The sequence below is a fragment of the Triturus cristatus genome, chromosome 9, assembly GCF_964204655.1.
Source record: "Triturus cristatus chromosome 9, aTriCri1.1, whole genome shotgun sequence".
In the NCBI taxonomy this organism is placed as follows: Eukaryota; Metazoa; Chordata; class Amphibia; order Caudata; family Salamandridae; genus Triturus; species Triturus cristatus.
Window position 1 is genome coordinate 15,846,006 of NC_140592.1, and position 20,913 is coordinate 15,866,918.

Sequence of the window (20,913 nt, forward strand, 5' to 3'; positions counted from 1 at the left end):
ATGATTCTTCCCTGTCGGTGTGACGAAATGAACACAAGAATAACAAAGATCAGAACACTGGCAGCGTGGCCCGGGTGGCCAAGATGACTTCAGTGGTTCCACCCATCCTGTCTTTAAAGTCCTGCAGGGTGGCAGCTTTAATGAGCGCTGGACTGTTCCGGGGTGTCGTAGACTAAAGTAGGCGTCTCGGACCAGGGACCGGAGCTGCCAGCGGCTCCCGCACTCCTTCCGAGCAGCGCAGCCTTGGGTTCATTTTTAAATAGGTGCAGGGTTACATCTTTCTTTTAATGTTAACTGCGGCTGTGTTTACTTTACATTATTGACACCAGGATGCAGACAGCAGAGACTGACGATGGGCAGCGCTCAGTCAGAGGTATGACCCAGGCTGGGGCACTGGGGTGAAGGACTGAAGCACCGAGGTATTTCATTCTTCAATAAAAGTCCCGGCTGACTCAATATTGGAGCCGAGAACAACGTGACGCTTCTGAACGCTTTTAAATAGAAGCAAATAAAAAGGGAAAGTTACCTTAATGAGTAACGCTCCATCTTAATTTCCTTCTATTTCAAATTGTGGCATTTACAAGCAGCACTCTGCCATATTTATAACTGAAAAATAGTCATTTTTTTCAAATGAAACATTAAGTATTAATTTGTTTCTCTACTTTCAATTAAGCCAAATATGTCTTAATGTTTTATGAAGCATGTTAACTCACTTCCCATTTAAACAAATGCATTTTCTGTTATAAATGTGGTGCGGTGTCTACAAGCCACTGTGAGCGAAATGCTTGGCGTTTGTAAATGTGACACTTGGAAATGGGAGGAAATTTAAGTGATGACTTTTATGGAATCAAAATAAACAAAGTGCCATTTTTATAAGTGAAAAATACAGCCATTGTTTTAAGTTTGAGATATTTAAAGTTCAGAAAATGTTCCATATCCTGACCATTTTTGAAGAACATTTTTCCGCACTTAAAATTGTTCCCAAAGCTGTTCAACATGTAACAGTGTCGCACATGGCGAAATGTATGTCCTGTGCCACAAGTATGTGCGACACAGCCTGTAAGTCGCCCGTACGCATGTATCCCATTCTTACGCACACATGTTCATACATCCCAAAAGACCACGCTCTCACTGACACACATGCCAGCCCCTAGTGAAAGTATTTTGTTCAAACCGTAGCATCTGGTTCTATGGACATTAGGCTTAAAGTCAAGGGAGCCGGGCGTGGGCGCGTCTGGTAACAATGCACGAGTGGCTTGGCCTTCAGTAGCGCACGAGGATTTTCACTGATCAGAAGTAGCTCTCACCACAGAAAAGGTTGGAGACTCCTGGTGTAAAGCATGATGTATGCAATGTTCATGGGCATTTTGCCTCAGCAGAGCTATAACATCTACAGGTATTAGTGAATACAGCTCCCTTTGCATTTTCAAGATCATTCAGACATTATTTTATAGATCTTCTATTAGTGACAAGAAATTCGTTTTACTGACTTCAGAAGGATGAGGGGCTGAGCCGACCTCAAAGACACTTCTCAATGTGAGTCTGGAACCTTCCGCACAGATCTCTGGAGCTGGTGTATTAACCCACTGCGCTACATCCCTCAACCAGAACCAGGCACACGTCAGGTCAGAAGGCCACGCTCGCACGTCACCAACCTCCAGCCTTGCTTCACAAAATCTTCACAACAAATCTTCATTTTCTTTAGACCCCACAAGCAATATTCGCCCACCGCTTCCTTCACTTGCACTCTCGCCTTAAAGGGCCTTTTAATGAACTGTCATTTTATAAACGATTTGACATAACATCTGTGCAATGTAGTATATTTTCACAAAGCCTGTGGTGTGGCAGGAGGTGCTACACTCGGTGGGCACTTTAAAATCCAAGTGCAGAGCGCCATGAGGGAAATCAACGTAGGTTGCACATCATTGGATTAATGTTTCCTTAAAGTGCCCAGTTCCCCGTGCACATCAGTCTAGTCTCCTCCCTTAAGAGTATATGGTGCGTTAGAGCGTTACCTGCACGTTCCATAATTCACATTTAATACGAGGGGGCGAGTCAGACACAGACCACTGTAGGGTTTTCCAACCCCAGAGATTCTCTTCCACATAATAATGAGGGTTTCGGGTCGGATCCGTCCTCACCTCTAACTCCAGCTCGTCGCGGTCCATGTCAGGCGGAAGCACCCCCAGGAAGTCCGCGGGGTCATAGAAGGCGTGCGCCGACGGGTGCCTAGAAGGATGAGAAAGGCGCTGGTCATGGTTTTGATATTAATCGTCAATTACAACGCAGCGTGAAGCTTTAAACCCAGATCCCCTGGTACCCCTCGGTGCTGACGCCGGCGGAGCCTTCAGCCTCTGGAAAGGGCTCGCTGGGCTTAAGTGGGAGTAAGACACTGCTTCCCAAGCTGGTGCTAGGACAGGCCAGTAGAGCTGGGACAGAGTCAGTATTACACACCAGGCTCCTACGCCAATCAAATATGCAAACATATCAAAAGCGCATGGCACGATCCCTCCCCCAGAATAGGTGCACGTGGTAAGAGCGCGTACTGCAGAGCTAGGTTGGATTGTTAATGCCTCGAAGGAGAGGGTGTCAGAGCTTGGGGGGGAAGGGGGGAGGGGGTCTTAAAGAGAAGGGGCTGTGGTTCACTGATAACGTCATGCAGACCCTACAGCATCGCACTGTAGAATGCAAAGCAAGTCTAGCAAACCCTTTAAACACAGTATATGCAGGTCACAAGTCCCAAAAAAAGAAGGGGGGGCTAACCTAGTTAGGCAGTATGCAAGTGACATCACTGTGCGCGACATCACGGCGCACAATATCCTGGCGCACAACATCATGGCGCATGACATTACGGCGCATGACAGCACAGCACACAACATTACGGCACATGACATCACACATGGCATCACAGGAATTGACATCATAGAAAGTGGCATCACGAGCCACAACTTTACGGGAAGTGGCATCACAAGAAGTGACATCGGATCTAAAGCCCTCACATATGTTCAGCAGGTCTATTGTGTGTCCGTTTGAGCGCATTGCGAGGATAATAGCACAGTGAGCTGTGGAAGATGATATGTGACTTCTACACCCTGCAATCCCCCAGTTTTATGTAACACATCCTGTACATTCATTTACAACCATATATTTGATTGTACATGTAATATGCATGTGTTGATGTAAAGCGCTCCGACACCCTGCATTAGAATGAGTAGGGCTATACAAGAAAAAACAGTGGCACTTAAATTATTTCAACGCCTCCTTAGGGGGTGTAAGCTTTATATAAATGCAATTTGCTGTGTGTAAATCCTGGGAAAGACCAACACATCTGACATTCCTACAGTGCATGCACATCTCCTAAACAGGGAGTGAACAAAGTATAAAGCTGCCTCTCTTAAGTATGTGTGAAGTGCTAACAAGGTGTGAGCCTCTTTCAATTGCATCAGCTGTGAGGCTCCTGACTGCTCTCAGCCAAGAGACTGGAACCAAAGAAGGCCTGATGACCCCTCAAATTCGGGCTTTATTATGGGGCCTGCAGGAGTCAGAACTAAGAGAGCCCCCTCCCCTCCCCGCCTGCACGTTGTTTCTTCTTGCAGATGGAAAGCAGACAAAGTGCAGGCGCTGCTGGAAGTGTCCCGGTGTTTGGAAATTACACCCGGATGAATTCAGCACTTTATTCAGTGGGGCCCAAATTCTTGGCAGGGTGGACAGCGTTCACCCTGTGAAAATAGTGGGTGGACACCGTCCACCCGCGTGTACCCCCACGCGTGTCCTGAGTGTATGGCATTTTAGAGAATGGGAGAAAAGTGAATTTGGATTCGAGACGCTAAAGTTCCAACAGTGGCCCAGAGTTCAGGGAGTAGACAGTGGTGATTTGGTGAAGGGTGACTGAGGGGAGGGACTTTCACGGACTCCTGCTGCCAAATGCCAGGGCCCCATTACCTACTACCACCACCCGCGAACCAGTGCGTCAGCCTGGATTACTCTGTCACACAAAACTGTAAAGATGGCATGAACAAGATATTGTTATTTAAACTTAAATGTATACTGACGTTTTACCCATTAGTCTGGTGTCCTGTGCGCAATAATTCACAGACAACACCACCATGTGGTTGATTGTCAGACATAAGTCCCGGTGCTAAGCACTGGCAGACACCGGCACAAATTAAGCACTGATGATGCTGTTTTCTGTGGGTAGAGAACCGCAGGCTCCATGTAGAAGTTGAAGATGACAAGGGACAGTATAAAACCCTGGAGTACTCTGCAGGTGGTCTGGATCTTCTGAGACCCGGAGGCGCCCATATGCACAATCAGGGGTAGGTTAAAAAGGTAGAAGCAGAACTAGTGAAGGATGATGTCAGTGAATTCCTGTCAGCAATACCGAGTTCATATGAGGGTGGGATGCTTAACTATGCCTAGGACAACTGAGAGGTCCAGCGATATGTGGAGGCAGAGGGTCATCATTATCTGTTGTCAAGAGGGCGCACTCTGTGAAGTGCCCGGTGGCGGTCTCCGTGCTGCAGCGTGATCTGAATCCAGACTGGCAGTCGTGCCGGAGATGGTTAGCATTGATGTGGTCGTGCAGTTGAACATAGACTGCCTTTTCAGTGATCTTGCTGTTGAATGGTAGGTGAGTGATGGCCGCTCGCTGGCGAGGTGTATGTTTGTTTAGGAGTTGGAGGCTCCGGCCTGTCTTGAGAGCTTATCGAGATACCTTGAGTGAGGGAGATATTGACAATGGTGAGCAGGGGTGAGAGAGTGTCCCTAGCGAGAGCTCTGATGAAGGATGAGGGTAAGACATGGTCTTCATAAGGAGTGGCTTGGGGGCTGTTGAGTATGTCATCGAGATGGCAAGAGACAGGCTGTGAAGGCTGACCACTGCAGGATTCTCTGGGAAGACGTGGGCATCAGAGATGAAGCGGGCTTGGTGTTGCTTGAGTGCTCTTGGATCATCTGTATTTTTTCCTGTCCTCCGTATGCAGCAATAGGTGTGGAAACATCACCTGCCGCCTTTATGGACATGGCTGTCTATTCCTGATCTCGCCCCTCCGTGCCATGGTCTGTGTACATATCTTCACACACCCTAGTCGAACTCTCGCAGTGGTACAACAGAGTTGAAACGATGCACCACAGTCTGGGAGCTCAAACCCCAGACACATCACATTTATACAAACCAAGAATTGCAAAGGGGAATCAAGGTGCAAGGAAGACATTGTTTGATTTGCGTTATTACATAGCTTGGATGAGCATGACTCATCAGAATACCATATTGTAGATATCACTGGCACGGTCCTTTCAAGAGCCACAACACTAGAGATGTGTGCGCCGTCACGGGCCGGGAAGCCGCAAGGACAGAACTAGATGCAGGTCCTGGGCAGTTTTCACACACATTTATCATCCATCTTCCAGCGATTGCCGCAGTCATAGATTCCCACCTGGAGAGTCAATAACCTAGACAAACTTTAGGGACATGGTACATAACGACAGTACTGACGTACAGGGGAATCTGGAGTGGGTCTGTCTCATTGCTAACAACTAACTCCTGGCCCATGATGCTATAGCAAGGAAATTGAGTATATTCCGGGACAACAGGTCTCTTTCTTTGGTTTACACGCCATAATCAATAAAAACACAATATTGGGACAAAAACCTGGAAAACAACACAGGACAAACACATCAGAAAACAATAAGTATTAAGGTTAAGGCTATAAAAAACATCGAGACAAAAAGATTAAAAAAATATGTTCGGGGGTTTCACATTAATTCTTTAAAAGATGTGGAAACTTATATCACAAAATAAAATACTATAATAATCTGAAAAAAATATTTGCACTGGAAAACTTAAAAAAAATAATCTGAACATGTTTGAAAAATAAAAATGTAAAAAGTAGGGAACCAATATTAATTACTCCAAAATGAATCATCTGTTAATAATGACACCGTGATACCCCAGATGTAACGTCATGGAAACAGTGAGATTGGCAGCCCGCGTAGTGAGCCGACAGCGGTCAGGAGGGCTGACATGAGCTGACACTTCAGGAATGCTGGTCGCCCGAGGCCAGTAATTAAATTCTCGACTTTTTAATCTGCACTAAAGTCAAGATATCAACACCTAGGGCCCGATCGACAGAGGTAGAGTTGCACATGTGGTGTAGATGTGCTCACATGTAGATCTAATCTTACACATAAGGCTAACGCTCTACTTTTTGCTGTCCACCATTTCTGACTGCAGATTTACACCTAGGTGTAGATTGAAGAGTTTCCACCCCCTCTGACGAGAGTGGTGGAGGCTTCTATGACGAGTGGAAAGTGACTCTTAGTAACTTTCAACTTCCTTTGGTGATCTTCATCTTTGGACCATAGATTTTGCCACACAAAGATGTATGCACATTTGATAAAGTTTAATTCTGATGATTAAAAACAAAAGAAAATAATTTAATGTAAAATGAAAAGCAAAATCATGTTAAGCGAATATTATTAAACGTAGACTGTATACAGACAAAGATACAACATACTAACCGCTAAAGGAACTTTGTTTATGAAACATTTTATCATTTGTAGCTGTACTTGCACTTTAATTGTGTTTTTTTCCAGCAAATTTCAGAGGTTTTTTTTAAACGTATGTTCTGGTCTTATAAGCAACGGTAAACATAACTTCACTTTAACCTTTAGTACTTTCAGTGATGATGTACAAAATGACATAAATAAATAAAAAAAATTCTGTATTGTTTTCTGTGGCGTGTTGGTGTTCGAGCCTCCCTTCAGTACATTATTGGGGAGTGTGTTGCATTGGTTGGCCGTGTGTGGTGCTTAACGTACTCCTGAGCTGGGCTGGGGTAGGTTGAAGCCTGTCTTGCCACTGCTCCGGCTGTAGTCGAACCAGAACTGTATTTTGTGTAGTGGAATGATCTTACTCTTCTGTGGGGGGGTTTGTAGTAGTGTCATCTTCCACAAAACTCTCCTTGAACTTCCTTTAATAACACTCATTTAGTTGTAATTATTTCTCATTTCCCCACCACTTTCCTTCGTCTCTTTCACATTTACTCAATCCTTTACTTACTGGGCAGAGACTTCCGTCCCTGTGGCACACGGCTCCGTACAGATGAGATAAGAGAGGCTGGTGAGATCTCCGGCCGTAAGTCTGTGAACTGCGTCAGGTACTATCTGAAGCAGTATTACTGGAGTCCTGTTTTACGCACTCCACAATGACGGCTGAAGCGGGCACATATTTTTGAAAAGGAGCTCAGAGCTATTCTTGAAAGAAACTAAAGACCCCTCCTTCAAGGAGGAGCTCCCTAGGGACCATCAGTGAGGACCCTCTCAGCTTCTCCAGCCACTGGACCATCAGTGAGGACCCTTCTCCCTATGGGCCATCAGTGAGGACCCTTCTCCCTATCGACCATCAGTGAGGACCATCTCAGCTTCTCCCTATGGGCCATCAGTGAGGACCCTCTCAGCTTCTCCAGCCACTGGACCATCAGTGAGGACCCTCTCAGCTTCTCCCTATGGACCAGCAGTGGGGACCCTCTCAGCTTCTTCAGCTACTGGACCATCACTGAGGACCCTCTCAGCTTCTCCCTATGGACCATCAGTGAGGACCCTTCTCCCTATGGACCATCAGTGAGGACCCTCTCAGCTTCTCCCTATAGACCATCAGTGAGGACCATCTCAGCTTCTCCCTATGGGCCATCAGTGAGGACCCTCTCAGCTTCTCCAGCCACTGGACCATCAGTGAGGACCCTCTCAGCTTCTCCAGCGACTGGACCATCAGTGAGGACCCTCTCAGCTTCACCTGCCACTGGACCATCAGTGAGGATCCCTTCAGCTTCTCCCTATGGACCATCAGTGAGGACCCTTCTCCCTATGGACCATCAGTGAGGACCCTCTCAGCTTCTCCCTAGGGACCATCAGTGAGGACCCTCTCAGCTTCTCCAGCCACTGGACCATCAGTGAGGACCCCCTCAGCTTCACCTGCCACTGGACCATCAGTGAGGATCCCCTCAGCTTCTCCCTATGGACCATCAGTGAGGACCCTCTCAGCTTCTCCAGCCACTGGACCATCAGTGAGGACCCTCTCAGCTTCTGCAGCCACTGGACCATCAGTGAGGACCCTCTCAGCTTCTCCCTAGGGACCATCAGTGAGGACCCTCTCAGCTTCTCCAGCCACTGGACCATCAGTGAGGACCCTCTCAGCTTCTGCAGCCACTGGACCATCAGTGAGGACCCTCTCAGCTTCTGCAGCCACTGGGCCATCAGTGAGGACCCTCTCAGCTTCTCCAGCCACTGGACCATCAGTGAGGACCCTCTCAGCTTCTCCCTGTGGACCATCAGTGAGGACCCTCTCAGCTTCTCCAGACACTGGACCATCAGTGAGGACCCTCTCAGCTTCTCCAGCCACTGGACCATCAGTGAGGACCCTCTCAGCTTCTCCAGCCACTGGACCATCAGTGAGGACCCTCTCAGCTTCTCCCTAGGGACCATCAGTGAAGATCCTCTCAGCTTCTCCCTATGGACCATCAGTGAGGACCCTCTCAGCTTCTCCAGCCACTGGACCATCAGTGAGGACCCTCTCAGCTTCTCCAGCCACTGGACCATCAGTGAGGACCATCCCAGCTTCTCCAGCCACTGGACCATCAGTGAGGACCCTCTCAGCTTCTCCCTATGGACCATCAGTGAGGACCCTCTCAGCTTCTCCCTATGGACCATCAGTGAGGATCCTCTCAGCTTCTCCAGCCACTGGACCATCAGTGAGGACCCTCTCAGCTTCTCCCTATGGACCATCAGTGAGGACCCTCTCAGCTTCTCCCTAGGGACCATCAGTGAGGACCCTCTCAGCTTCTCCAGCCACTTGACCATTAGTGAGGACCCTCTCAGCTTCTCCCTATGGACCAGCATTGGGGACCCTCTCAGCTTCTTCAGCCACTGGACCATCACTGAGGACCCTCTCAGCTTCTCCCTATGGACCATCAGTGAGGACCCTTCTCCCTATGGACCATCAGTGAGGACCCTCTCAGCTTCTCCCTATAGACCATCAGTGAGGACCATCTCAGCTTCTCCCTATGGGCCATCAGTGAGGACCCTCTCAGCTTCTCCAGCCACTGGACCATCAGTGAGGACCCTCTCAGCTTCTCCAGCGACTGGACCATCAGTGAGGACCCTCTCAGCTTCACCTGCCACTGGACCATCAGTGAGGATCCCCTCAGCTTCTCCCTATGGACCATCAGTGAGGACCCTTCTCCCTATGGACCATCAGTGATGACCCTCTCAGCTTCTCCCTAGGGACCATCAGTGAGGACCCTCTCAGCTTCTCCAGCCACTGGACCATCAGTGAGGACCCTCTCAGCTTCACCTGCCACTGGACCATCAGTGAGGATCCCCTCAGCTTCTCCCTATGGACCATCAGTGAGGACCCTCTCAGCTTCTCCAGCCACTGGACCATCAGTGAGGACCCTCTCAGCTTCTGCAGCCACTGGACCATCAGTGAGGACCCTCTCAGCTTCTGCAGCCACTGGACCATCAGTGAGGACCCTCTCAGCTTCTCCCTAGGGACCATCAGTGAGGACCCTCTCAGCTTCTCCAGCCACTGGACCATCAGTGAGGACCCTCTCAGCTTCTGCAGCCACTGGACCATCAGTGAGGACCCTCTCAGCTTCTGCAGCCACTGGGCCATCAGTGAGGACCCTCTCAGCTTCTCCAGCCACTGGACCATCAGTGAGGACCCTCTCAGCTTCTCCCTGTGGACCATCAGTGAGGACCCTCTCAGCTTCTCCAGACACTGGACCATCAGTGAGGACCCTCTCAGCTTCTCCAGCCACTGGACCATCAGTGAGGACCCTCTCAGCTTCTCCAGCCACTGGACCATCAGTGAGGACCCTCTCAGCTTCTCCCTAGGGACCATCAGTGAAGATCCTCTCAGCTTCTCCCTATGGACCATCAGTGAGGACCCTCTCAGCTTCTCCAGCCACTGGACCATCAGTGAGGACCCTCTCAGCTTCTCCAGCCACTGGACCATCAGTGAGGACCATCCCAGCTTCTCCAGCCACTGGACTATCAGTGAGGACCCTCTCAGCTTCTCCCTATGGACCATCAGTGAGGACCCTCTCAGCTTCTCCCTATGGACCATCAGTGAGGACCCTCTCAGCTTCTCCAGCCACTGGACCATCAGTGAGGACCCTCTCAGCTTCTCCAGCCACTGGACCATCAGGGAGGACCCTCTCAGCTTCTCCCTATGGACCATCAGTGAGGACCCTCTCAGCTTCTCCAGCCACTGGACCATCAGTGAGGACCCTCTCAGCTTCTCAAGCCACTGGACGAGCAGCAGACCCTACTCCTGCACTCCTTAGCAGTGAACCTGATCTCAAACCCTTCAATCCTCTCTAGACTGCAGATCCGTCCACCGCACAGACGTACGCTGTTCCTTCTTCCCTCATTTCAGTCATACGCTCCTTTCTCTCCTCCCTGAAACCCCTCGCCCCTTCTCGCCACCTTCCACCAATCCCTGGCTCTTTCCTCTGCGTTTCCTTGTCTTACTCAAACATCTCCTTGTCACCACTCTTCCGCTGGCCCCTTCTGATCTCACCCACCTTGGGGTAGACCCTCTCTCCCTGACTGCCTTACCTTCCACAGCAATGATCTCCACGGCTCCTCACCTACATTCATTGAGGAAATTACACTTTTTGCTTCCCACTTGAACACCCCCCCCCCATTTACCTCCGCACTATATCTCCAGAGACAGTTTACTCCGCTTACTACCTTTGTCAGTTTAGATGCTCCATTAATGGTCTCTGTCCAGCATCCTGTATCCTGCGTTACCACGTGGAAGGCGCTTCAATGTCCTTTGGATCCTGGTCCACCGTCCATACCATAAAATACAATAAATATCACACAGAACCCCAAGGTCCTCGCCGCTTTGGTTTTCATTTGAACTCATATCCAGTCTAGCGGTTATTCCTAGGGATTCTGCGTGTACGATGTGAGACTTTGTACTTATCTTCTTCTGATTTCATTTCTTCATCGCAGAGCACAATGTCAGCCCTCCTCAGAGTCTTCTCTTTAATGTTGTGAAACCCTAGCGGCCTTTGCCGTTCTTAGTACTGTTTGCGGAGAATCATCGGGGGACTCCGCCTCCCATACTATTACTTTTAGGGGGACATTGTTGAGAAGTGAACCAGTGGGTGAACCTTGTGACTCCCCAAAAGTCACCTACTAGTTCCTCAGAGTGACCACCAGTGGGTGTTGCTCATCTGGTTCCTAACCAGGTTCATCACACTAGCTGATACTGACCCCCTGTGATTTGGTATAACCCCTCACTATCAGCCCCCCGTGCTTTGGTATAACCCGTCACTATGAGGCAGCTGTGAATGCTTCACAGAAGCCTGGGCAGGTAACATCTACTGCTCCAAGGGGTCAGTTACTTGGGTTTGACATAGTCTCCTGGGGTGGGGTATGGCTAGCAGGTCTGTTGAGACTTTCATTTCATGGTGTTTGCGAGAGTGTGAGCTGCCAAAACCTCTGAAGTAATGCAACACATTAGCGCTCAAGGCAGGTTGGCATACCTGTTTAACGGCTTTACTTTTCGCTATTGTATTTAAGATTTACATTATAGCTCCAACCAACATCACAATATGACGTGTAATTTGACATGTAAGTGATGCTCAGTAACATTCAATTCAGAAGCAGCTATTTTTAATTGGTTTGTTGGCCAAACTCTGGGCAACTCAGCCAATCACACAAAGGGGCGGGCACATTTTGAGGTCTCTCTTTGGTCACAAACCTATTGAGTTAATCACCAATCCTTAGAGTGGGCTTGGGGTCCGTCCATTGCTTCCCATTGGTCGGCTTTCGTGCCCGTCTCGTCACCTTGCTTCTTTGTCAATGACTTTCCTTCCTCTTCTGTGTTTGTCCCTTTCCTGGACCACACCTTAGTATCCTTTCGATTGATGACTGGTATCCTTCCACAGCTCACACCAGAACTACTTTTTTGTTTTCTTTAAGCACTTCGTGGGAGTGCATGTATTTTCTAGTTCTCTTCCTTAAGTACTGCTTTCCACTTACAATACCGTCGGTGTTTTCTCGGTGTTGCTACCCTTCCATTTCAAGTTTTGACTAAGGAGCAGAATTGGTTTTACTTTTATCTCCTGTTATCCACATGATGCATAAAAGTCCAGGCCCAGACACCGAAAGGCTTCATGTATGGCCTTGGCGGTGAGGCAGAGCGGAGCACTCATGGAGGCTGCATTTGAGGCAGATGGTGTACTTAGAGTGACTGGGGGGTTCTCACTTCTTTCAGAGTCGCATATACCTGCTCCCGGCTTGATGCAGAGCCCCGCACTGCCAGAGTATCTGTTCCAGTTCAGAGTCTCATGTAAATGACACGGCAAGCATTAGCCTTTGAGTTCTGACACCTCCTTAGTTAGGTTTCAAGTTCTTTCACGCACCTACAACCAGTGCGCGGTGTCAACTTTAAGCCGGATCACGTGCAACAGACTTTTATATTTTTAAATGCCTTCGTTTTTAATTAAAACCTGTGAAGCTGTATGACCCTCCTCATGACCCCTCTTTCCTCAACTGCTCCATTTGGTACAATACCTCCATATTGCACAATAATTGATCCATTTACTGGAAAGTTTGGTGGGAAATATGGATTCATCTGTGTCAATCAACTCTTCATTAATCACTCTTTTCTTACTTTTTTCCAGACTCGATCTCTTTCAATTTCCCCTCATTTTTTCAGCATAAATGTCTCCTTTTGCAATCCGTCACACTAGATGCTCTTGCTAAGTTCACCTCCATCCCAGTGCAACCTTCCACACCTTCTTCTATGTTGGGCAATCTTTTACATCATAACCCCAAAGCTTTGGCCTTATATCGCGCCTTATGCCAACCTTCCACGGAGAGACCTACACCAGATACGGGGCTGTCGTGGGAGGAGGCGCTGGGAACCATTTGGACTGTTTCTTTCTGGAGATATATTAGGATAACAAGAACCTCTTCCTCCCGAGCTGCCAATACCACTCAACTCTACTCTGAGTTTACAATCCGCTTCTCCTTTCCCAAGTTTCTTTGCATCGCATCTACCCAGATCACCCGCATACTTGTTGGTCATGTCAATCACAACAAGCAGACCTCAACCATATGCTTTTCAATTTCACACTTGTTCACTCTTTCTGGACACAAGTATGGAATCAGGTCATCGCCATTTTTGACACCTCTGTACCCTTGTCATTAACTAACATGTTCCTAGGTGGCTTATCTACCGATTGGGAGCTTGTATCACCACATATAATCAGTGACCGTTCTACCAGCGCTCGCGTTTCAGCAACTCGCCAAAAATCAGAAGGATTTTTCAAAACGGTCTTTTCAGCCCTGGTGGTACATGGTTTGTTACAACCACAGACTTGGTACAGCATCTATTCACTGTATTTCACTCGCCTTTAAGCATTCTATTTGATAGAGTTCCCTTACACATTCTATAGATAGTTGTGCTAAATCTTCCCTCTATCGTCACCCCATTACAGATGAAATTTCGAAACCCCTCGATGTTCAGTAGTTGCGTTCACAGTTAATATATCAATTGTAATCTTACAAAGTTTCACTTATATATTTTCCTCTTGTTATTTCTCAATGTAGATTGGTTCTTGTATCTTTTTATCATGACATTGTATATTCTTTCCTCTCCCCTTCATTTACAACCTCTGTATTAACTTTCATCCATTCTTCTATTTGTATTTGCTTGAACCGAATAAAGTTCTCTTAAACTCAAAAAAGAACGGTGTTACTTTGTGGCCCCTGCACATATGGAAGTCAGACTTGCTCTATATGGTCTCTGTACCTCAGCTGGTGCCTGCCCCCTCATGCCTGTTTTTGCTACTTTACGATCAATACCTGGCTGAAGGTGATGGAAATGCAACGTGGGCAAGAAAGGTCGACTGAGTGTGCGGAAGTCGGATGTACAGAGCACCCTTGATGGCCGTGCCCTTCTAATATTTGGTGGCCACCACGACAGCCACGAAGGGCCACCAGTGACTACCACCAGCTCGTCACAGACCAGGTATGTGGAAGTCCCAGCTTTGACAAGATTGGCCCTGTGGATATTAAACATAGAAGATCTGCTTTTCCAATGATTCTCAGACAATGAGTAATGGCTCGTGATTCTCAGGATCTGTTAGCCCAGTGACTCCTGGTTTTGTGCGCTGGTGTTCACTGAATGTGGCTGGGACCATCAGCAGTCCTTGGTAGCAGGGCCAGGGAACCAGCGCTCTGCTCTAGAACACAAGCCCATGTGACCTCCACCCACCCGGCATGCGGCCACCTCGTCTCCACTCGCAGGCCCCTGGAAGGTGAACCCTACCACCTCTCAGAGTACATTCTCTCCTCTCAGAGTACATTCTCTCCTCTCAGAGTACATTCTCCTCTCTAGGTATGCCTATCTCTCAGAATACATTCTCTTCTCTGGGTATGCCTGTCTCTCAGAATACATTCTCTCCTCTAGGTATGCCTGTCTCTCAGAATACATTCTCTCCTCTAGGTATGCCTATCTCTCAGAATACATTCTCTTCTCTGGGTATGCCTGTCTCTCAGAATACATTCTCTCCTCTAGGTATGCCTGTCTCTCAGAATACATTCTCTTCTCTAGGGATGTCTGTCTCTCAGAATACATTCTCTTCTCTAGGGATGTCTGTCTCTCAGAATACATTCTCTTCTATAGGTATGCCTATCTCTCAGAATACATTCTCTCCTCTAGGTATGCCTGTCTCTCAGAATACATTCTCTCCTCTAGGTATGCCTATCTCTCAGAATACATTCTCTTCTCTGGGTATGCCTGTCTCTCAGAATACATTCTCTCCTCTAGGTATGCCTGTCTCTCAGAATACATTCTCTCCTCTAGGTATGCCTGTCTCTCAGAATACATTCTCTCCTCTAGGTATGCCTGTCTCTCAGAATACATTGTCTTCTCTGGGTATGCCTGTCTCTCAGAATACATTCTCTCCTCTAGGTATGCCTGTCTCTCAGAATACATTCTCTCCTCTAGGTATGCCTGTCTCTCAGAATACATTCTCTCCTCTAGGTATGCCTGTCTCTCAGAATACATTCTCCTCTCTAGGTATGCCTGTCTCTCAGAATACATTCTCTCCTCTAGGTATGCCTGTCTCTCAGAATACATTCTCTCCTCTAGGTATGCCTGTCTCTCAGAATACATTCTCTCCTTTAGGGATGCCTGTCTCTCAGAATACATTCTCTTCTCTAGGTATGCCTGTCTCTCAGAATACATTCTCTTCTCTAGGTATGCCTGTCTCTCAGAATACACTCTCTCCTCTAGGTATGCCTGTCTCTCAGAATACATTCTCTCCTCTAGGTATGCCTGTCTCTCAGAATACATTCTCCTCTCTAGGTACGCCTGTGCCTGTCTCCGTCCCTCACTGTACCTCACCGTGCAGGCCTCTCGCCTCTGGCATCTCTTAGGGCACAATTTACAAAGTTTTCTGTCCACCTAGTCCTGGCTTCTGTGCATGAACCGGTCACTTTTCACCCAAAAGTACATTTCTGATATTGATTTTCAAAATCAGGGGTCTAGGGGGCCTGTGTGAACAGAGACCACGCGTGAGTGTGGAAATGAAACCTACGTGGGTGAATTTGTGGTTCACAAATGCTGTGCTGGAGTGTGTGTGTCAGGGTGAGCCCGCTCCCTGCGGTGGGGGAACACACTCAAGCTCGTATGTTTGGGGGTGTATGTGTCTCTGGCGCATAGTTCCCCCCTAGAAGCACACACACAGTTACCCTTGCTCAAGGCAGGTAGGTATATGTGTTTACAGGGGTGAGGATGAGTAGGGGGCACCCCTTATTGAACTGAGGTGCAGAAGAGGTTTACAGTGGAGGAAAGGTATCACGTGTGAGTGCACTTTTAAATCAAATGTAACAAAGGTGTGAGACTGGTGGGATGGTCACAGCCTGGAATGTTCACAATTACTACTGAGGCCCCAGGCGTCCCCTAATGCAGTCAACGGATAAAATACACACTGAGGCGTGAGTGTGAGTGAGCACTCAGTCAAACAACAAACTGTGACAAGAAGGAGGGAGTGAAGGAGTGAACAGAACAGTAGCATCAGTTTGACAGCCCAACCCTTGCAGGGTGAACCCTTTCCACTTACTCTTCCGGCAGGAGGTAGGGGTCCAGCACCGGCGGAAGTGGGGCGCGGATGTTGCTCAGCGCCATGATGTGCTCGAAGGTGATGTCCGTCTGCGTGGCCGTGTCCACCAGCTGCGCGTCCGGCGCCGGGCTCAGCATCTTGCTGCGCGGGCTTCGGCGCAGCACCTGCACCACGATGGGCTCCTTGGCGCTTTTAAAGGCCTCCACGGCCTGCTCGTGGGTCGCGCGGGACAAGTCCTTCCCATTTACCTGCAGGAAGAGAGGACGGAAGCGGGTTAATGCCCGGATGATGGACGGGGGGACGGACAGACAGACAAAAACACGAGATTACAGCCCTCGACACACCTCTGCTTCCCTGTCACTCAGAAATGATTCTCACTGGAAACTTGAATGTCGAAGGAAATTCGATTCCATTGGGCGTCTGCAAACCTATTCGGGCGGTTAATAGTGTGAAAACATTGCACTCAGGGACCTGTGCAAACCAGGGAGGGGCTCATTTATAGGAGTGTGGCGTAGGGCGCCGCAATGCGCTGCCCTACGCCTAACTCAGAGGGCAGGAATGCACCGCATTTAAACAATACCTGTCCTTTCTGCCTGCGCTGGCAGTGTTTCGGCAGCCTGGCACCAATGCAGGCCCCCTTGCACCATGGTGGAAGGGGGCCTCCACTGCAGGCAGGATTGGGTTTGTGCAGGAAGGGGCAGCTTCACACAAAACAATCCTAGGAGGCATTCCATCTGTCCGTTGGTGCTGCAGAATGCAACGCACATGGAAAGAGGGAAAAAAACGAGGAGGTTACACGCTTCCCCCGTTTTACAATATTTTGTAAATCTGGGAGAGTGTCACATTCCATGGGTGTTGCGTGGGAAAACCCAACGCAACGCCCATGGAACGCCTCCCGGGTGCAGAGTACGGCGACACAGTGATGTGCGCTGTGTCGCCTTAATCATGATTTATGAGGCCATTCAAAGCCACGCAGGGTGGCTTCATACATTGGACTGACAGCCCAGCGTCACGAATGTGACACTTTACATGGTGCAAAAGTGACGCAGGGCTCTGATAAACAAGCCCTCCAGTGAGCGTTTTCTGTCAACCAGAGGCTTTGTAAAAGGGTGCGGAGTGAGGGGACAACAGAGATGTGTCATAGCACTTGTTGTAAATGGCAGCTGCCGGCCCACGAAAAAACTGTGACATTAAGTAAATGAATCAAAAGGACTGAAAAGGATGAGGGGCAACGGAGAAGTGGGGTGGGGAAAGGGAAGTAAGGGGGGGGCAGATATTTGTGTGAGGGAATCAGCGCACCAGAGAGAGTAAGAAAACACCCACACCCTTGGAATGGGCCGCTGCAGAGCGTTTACAGTAACAACTATAACACCGCATGGGCGGGAACGTTTACAGTAACAACTGTAACACCGCATGGGCGGGAACGTTTACAGTAACAACTATAACACTGCATGGGCGAGAACATTTACAGTAACAACTATAACACCGCATGGGCGGGAACGTTTACAGTAACAACTGTAACACTGCATGGGCGGGAACATTTACAGTAACAACTATAACACCGCATGGGCGGGAACGTTTACAGTAACAACTATAACACCGCAGGGGCAGGAACATTTACAGTAACAACTATAACACCGCATGGGCGGGAACGTTTACAGTAACAACTGTAACACCACATGGGCGGGAACATTTACAGTAACAACTGTAACACCACATGGGCGGCAACATTTACAGTAAGAACTATAACACCGCATGGGCGGGAACGTTTACAGTAACAACTATAACACCGCATGGGCAGGAACATTTACAGTAACAACTATAACACCGCATGGGCGGGAACGTTTACAGTAACAACTATAACACCGCATGGGCAGGAACATTTACAGTAACAACTATAACACCGCATGGGCGGGATCGTTTACAGTAATAACTATAACACTGCATGGGCGGGAACATTTACAGTAACAACTATAACACCGCATGGGCGGGAACGTTTACAGTAACAACTATAACACCGCATGGGCGGGAACGTTTACAGTAACAACTATAACACCGCATGGGCGGGAACGTTTACAGTAACAACTGTAACACCACATGGGCGGGAACATTTACAGTAACAACTGTAACACCACATGGGCGGCAACATTTACAGTAAGAACTATAACACCGCATGGGCGGGAACGTTTACAGTAACAACTATAACACCGCATGGGCAGGAACATTTACAGTAACAACTATAACACCGCATGGGCGGGAACGTTTACAGTAACAACTATAACACCGCATGGGCAGGAACATTTACAGTAACAACTATAACACCGCATGGGCGGGATCGTTTACAGTAATAACTATAACACTGCATGGGCGGGAACGTTTACAGTACCAACTATATACCGCATGGGCGGAAACATTTAGTAACAACTATAACACCGCATGGGCGGGAACGTTTACAGTAACAAATATAACACTGCATGGGCAGGAACGTTTACAGTAACAACTATAACAACGCATGGGCGGAAACGTTTACAGTAACAACTATAACACCGCATGGGCGGGACCGTTTACAGTAACAACTATAACACCGCATGGGCGGGAACGTTTACAGTAATAACTATAACACTGCATGGGTGGGAACGTTTACAGTAACTACTATATACCACATGGGCGGGAACGTTTAGAGTAACAACTATAACACCACATGGGCGGGAACATTTACAGTAACAACTATAACACCGCATGGGTGGGAACGTTTACAGTAATAACTATAACACTGCATGGGCGGGAACGTTTACAGTAACAACTATATACCGCATGGGCGGAAACATTTAGTAACAACTATAACACCGCATGGGCGGGAACGTTTACAGTAATAACTATAATACTGCATGGGCGGGAACATTTACAGTAACAACTATAACACTGCATGGGCGGGAACGTTTACAGTAACAACTATAACACCGCATGGGCGGGAACGTTTATAGTAACAACTATAACACCGCATGGGCGGGAACATTTACAGTAACAACTATAACACCGCATGGGCGGGAACGTTTACAGTAACAACTGTAACACCACATGGGCGGGAACATTTACAGTAACTATAACACCGCATGGGCGGGAACGTTTACAGTAATAACTATAACACTGCATGGGCGGGAACGTTTACAGTAATAACTATAACACTGCATGGGCGGGAACATTTACAGTAACAACTATAACACGGCATGGCCGGGAACGTTTACAGTAACAACTATAACACTGCATGGGCGGGAACGTTTACAGTAATAACTATAACACTGCATGGGCGGGAACGTTTACAGTAACAACTATAACACCGCATGGGTGGGAACGTTAACAGTAATAACTATAACACCGCATGGGCGGGAACATTTACAGTAACAACTATAACACCGCATGGGCGGGAACATTTACAGTAACAACTGTAACACCGCATGGGCGGGAACGTTTACAGTAACAACTATAACACCGCATGGGCGGGAACGTTTACAGTAACAACTATAACACCGCATGGGTGGGAACGTTAACAGTAATAACTATAACACCGCATGGGCGGGAACATTTACAGTAACAACTATAACACCGCATGGGCGGGAACATTTACAGTAACAACTATAACACCGCATGGGCGGGAACATTTACAGTAACAACTATAACACTGCATGGGCGGGAACGTTTACAGTAACAACTATAACACCGCATGGGCGGGAACATTTACAGTAACAACTATAACACCGCATGGGCAGGAACGTTTACAGTAACAACTATAACACCGCATGGGCGGGAACGTTTACAGTAACAACTATAACACCGCATAGGCGGGAACGTTTACAGTAACAACTATATACCGCATGGGCGGGAACGTTTACAGTAATAACTGTAACACCGCATGGGCGGGAACGTTTACAGTAACAACTGTAACACCGCATGGACGGGAACGTTTACAGTAATAACTGTAACACCGGATGGGCGGGAACATTTACAGTAACAACTATAACACCGCATGGGCAGGAACGTTTACAGTAACAACTATAACACCGCATGGGCGGGAACGTTTACAGTAACAACTATATACCGCATGGGCGGGTATGTTTACAGTAACAACTATAACACCGCATGGGCGGGAACATTTACAGTAACAACTATAACACCGCATGGGCGGGTACGTTTACAGTAACAACTATAACACTGCATGGGCTGGAACGTTTACAGTAATAACTATAACACTGCATGGGCGGGAACGTTTACAGTAACAACTATATACCGCATGGGCAGAAACATTTAGTAACAACTATAACACCGCATGGGCGGGAACGTTTGCAGTAATAACTATAACACCGCATAGGCAGGAACATTTACAGTAACAACTATAACACCGCATGGGCGGGAACGTTTACAGTAACAACTATAACACTGCATGGGCGGGAACGTTTACAGTAACAAATACAACACGGCATGGGCAGGAACGTTTACAGTAACAACTATAACACCGCATGGGCGGAAATGTTTACAGTAACAACTATAACTCCGCATGGGCGGGAACATTTACAGTAACAACTATAACACTGCATGGGCGGGAACGTTTACAGTAACAACTATATACCGCATGGGTAGAAACGTTTAGTAACAACTATAACACCGCATGGGCGGGAACGTTTACAGTAACAACTATAACACTGCATGGGCGGGAACGTTTGCAGTAACAACTATAACACCGCATGGGCGGGAACGTTTATAGTAACAA

The 20,913-nt window shown here is 48.0% G+C and overlaps 1 protein-coding gene across 3 annotated transcripts in view; it reads right to left on the bottom strand.

Moving 5' to 3' along the window:
• The window catches only part of PDZRN3 (PDZ domain containing ring finger 3), a 592,520-nt gene that overhangs the window by 37,476 nt on the left and 534,131 nt on the right, over positions 1–20,913 (bottom strand). For all 3 annotated transcript variants that reach the window (XM_085624239.1, XM_085624238.1, XM_085624240.1), the window contains 2 exons: positions 16,149–16,396; positions 2,142–2,229 (listed from right to left, as the gene is read on the bottom strand). In XM_085624239.1, the coding sequence (XP_085480365.1) occupies positions 2,142–2,229; positions 16,149–16,396 (336 nt within the window). The remainder of the gene's footprint in view (positions 1–2,141; positions 2,230–16,148; positions 16,397–20,913) is intronic.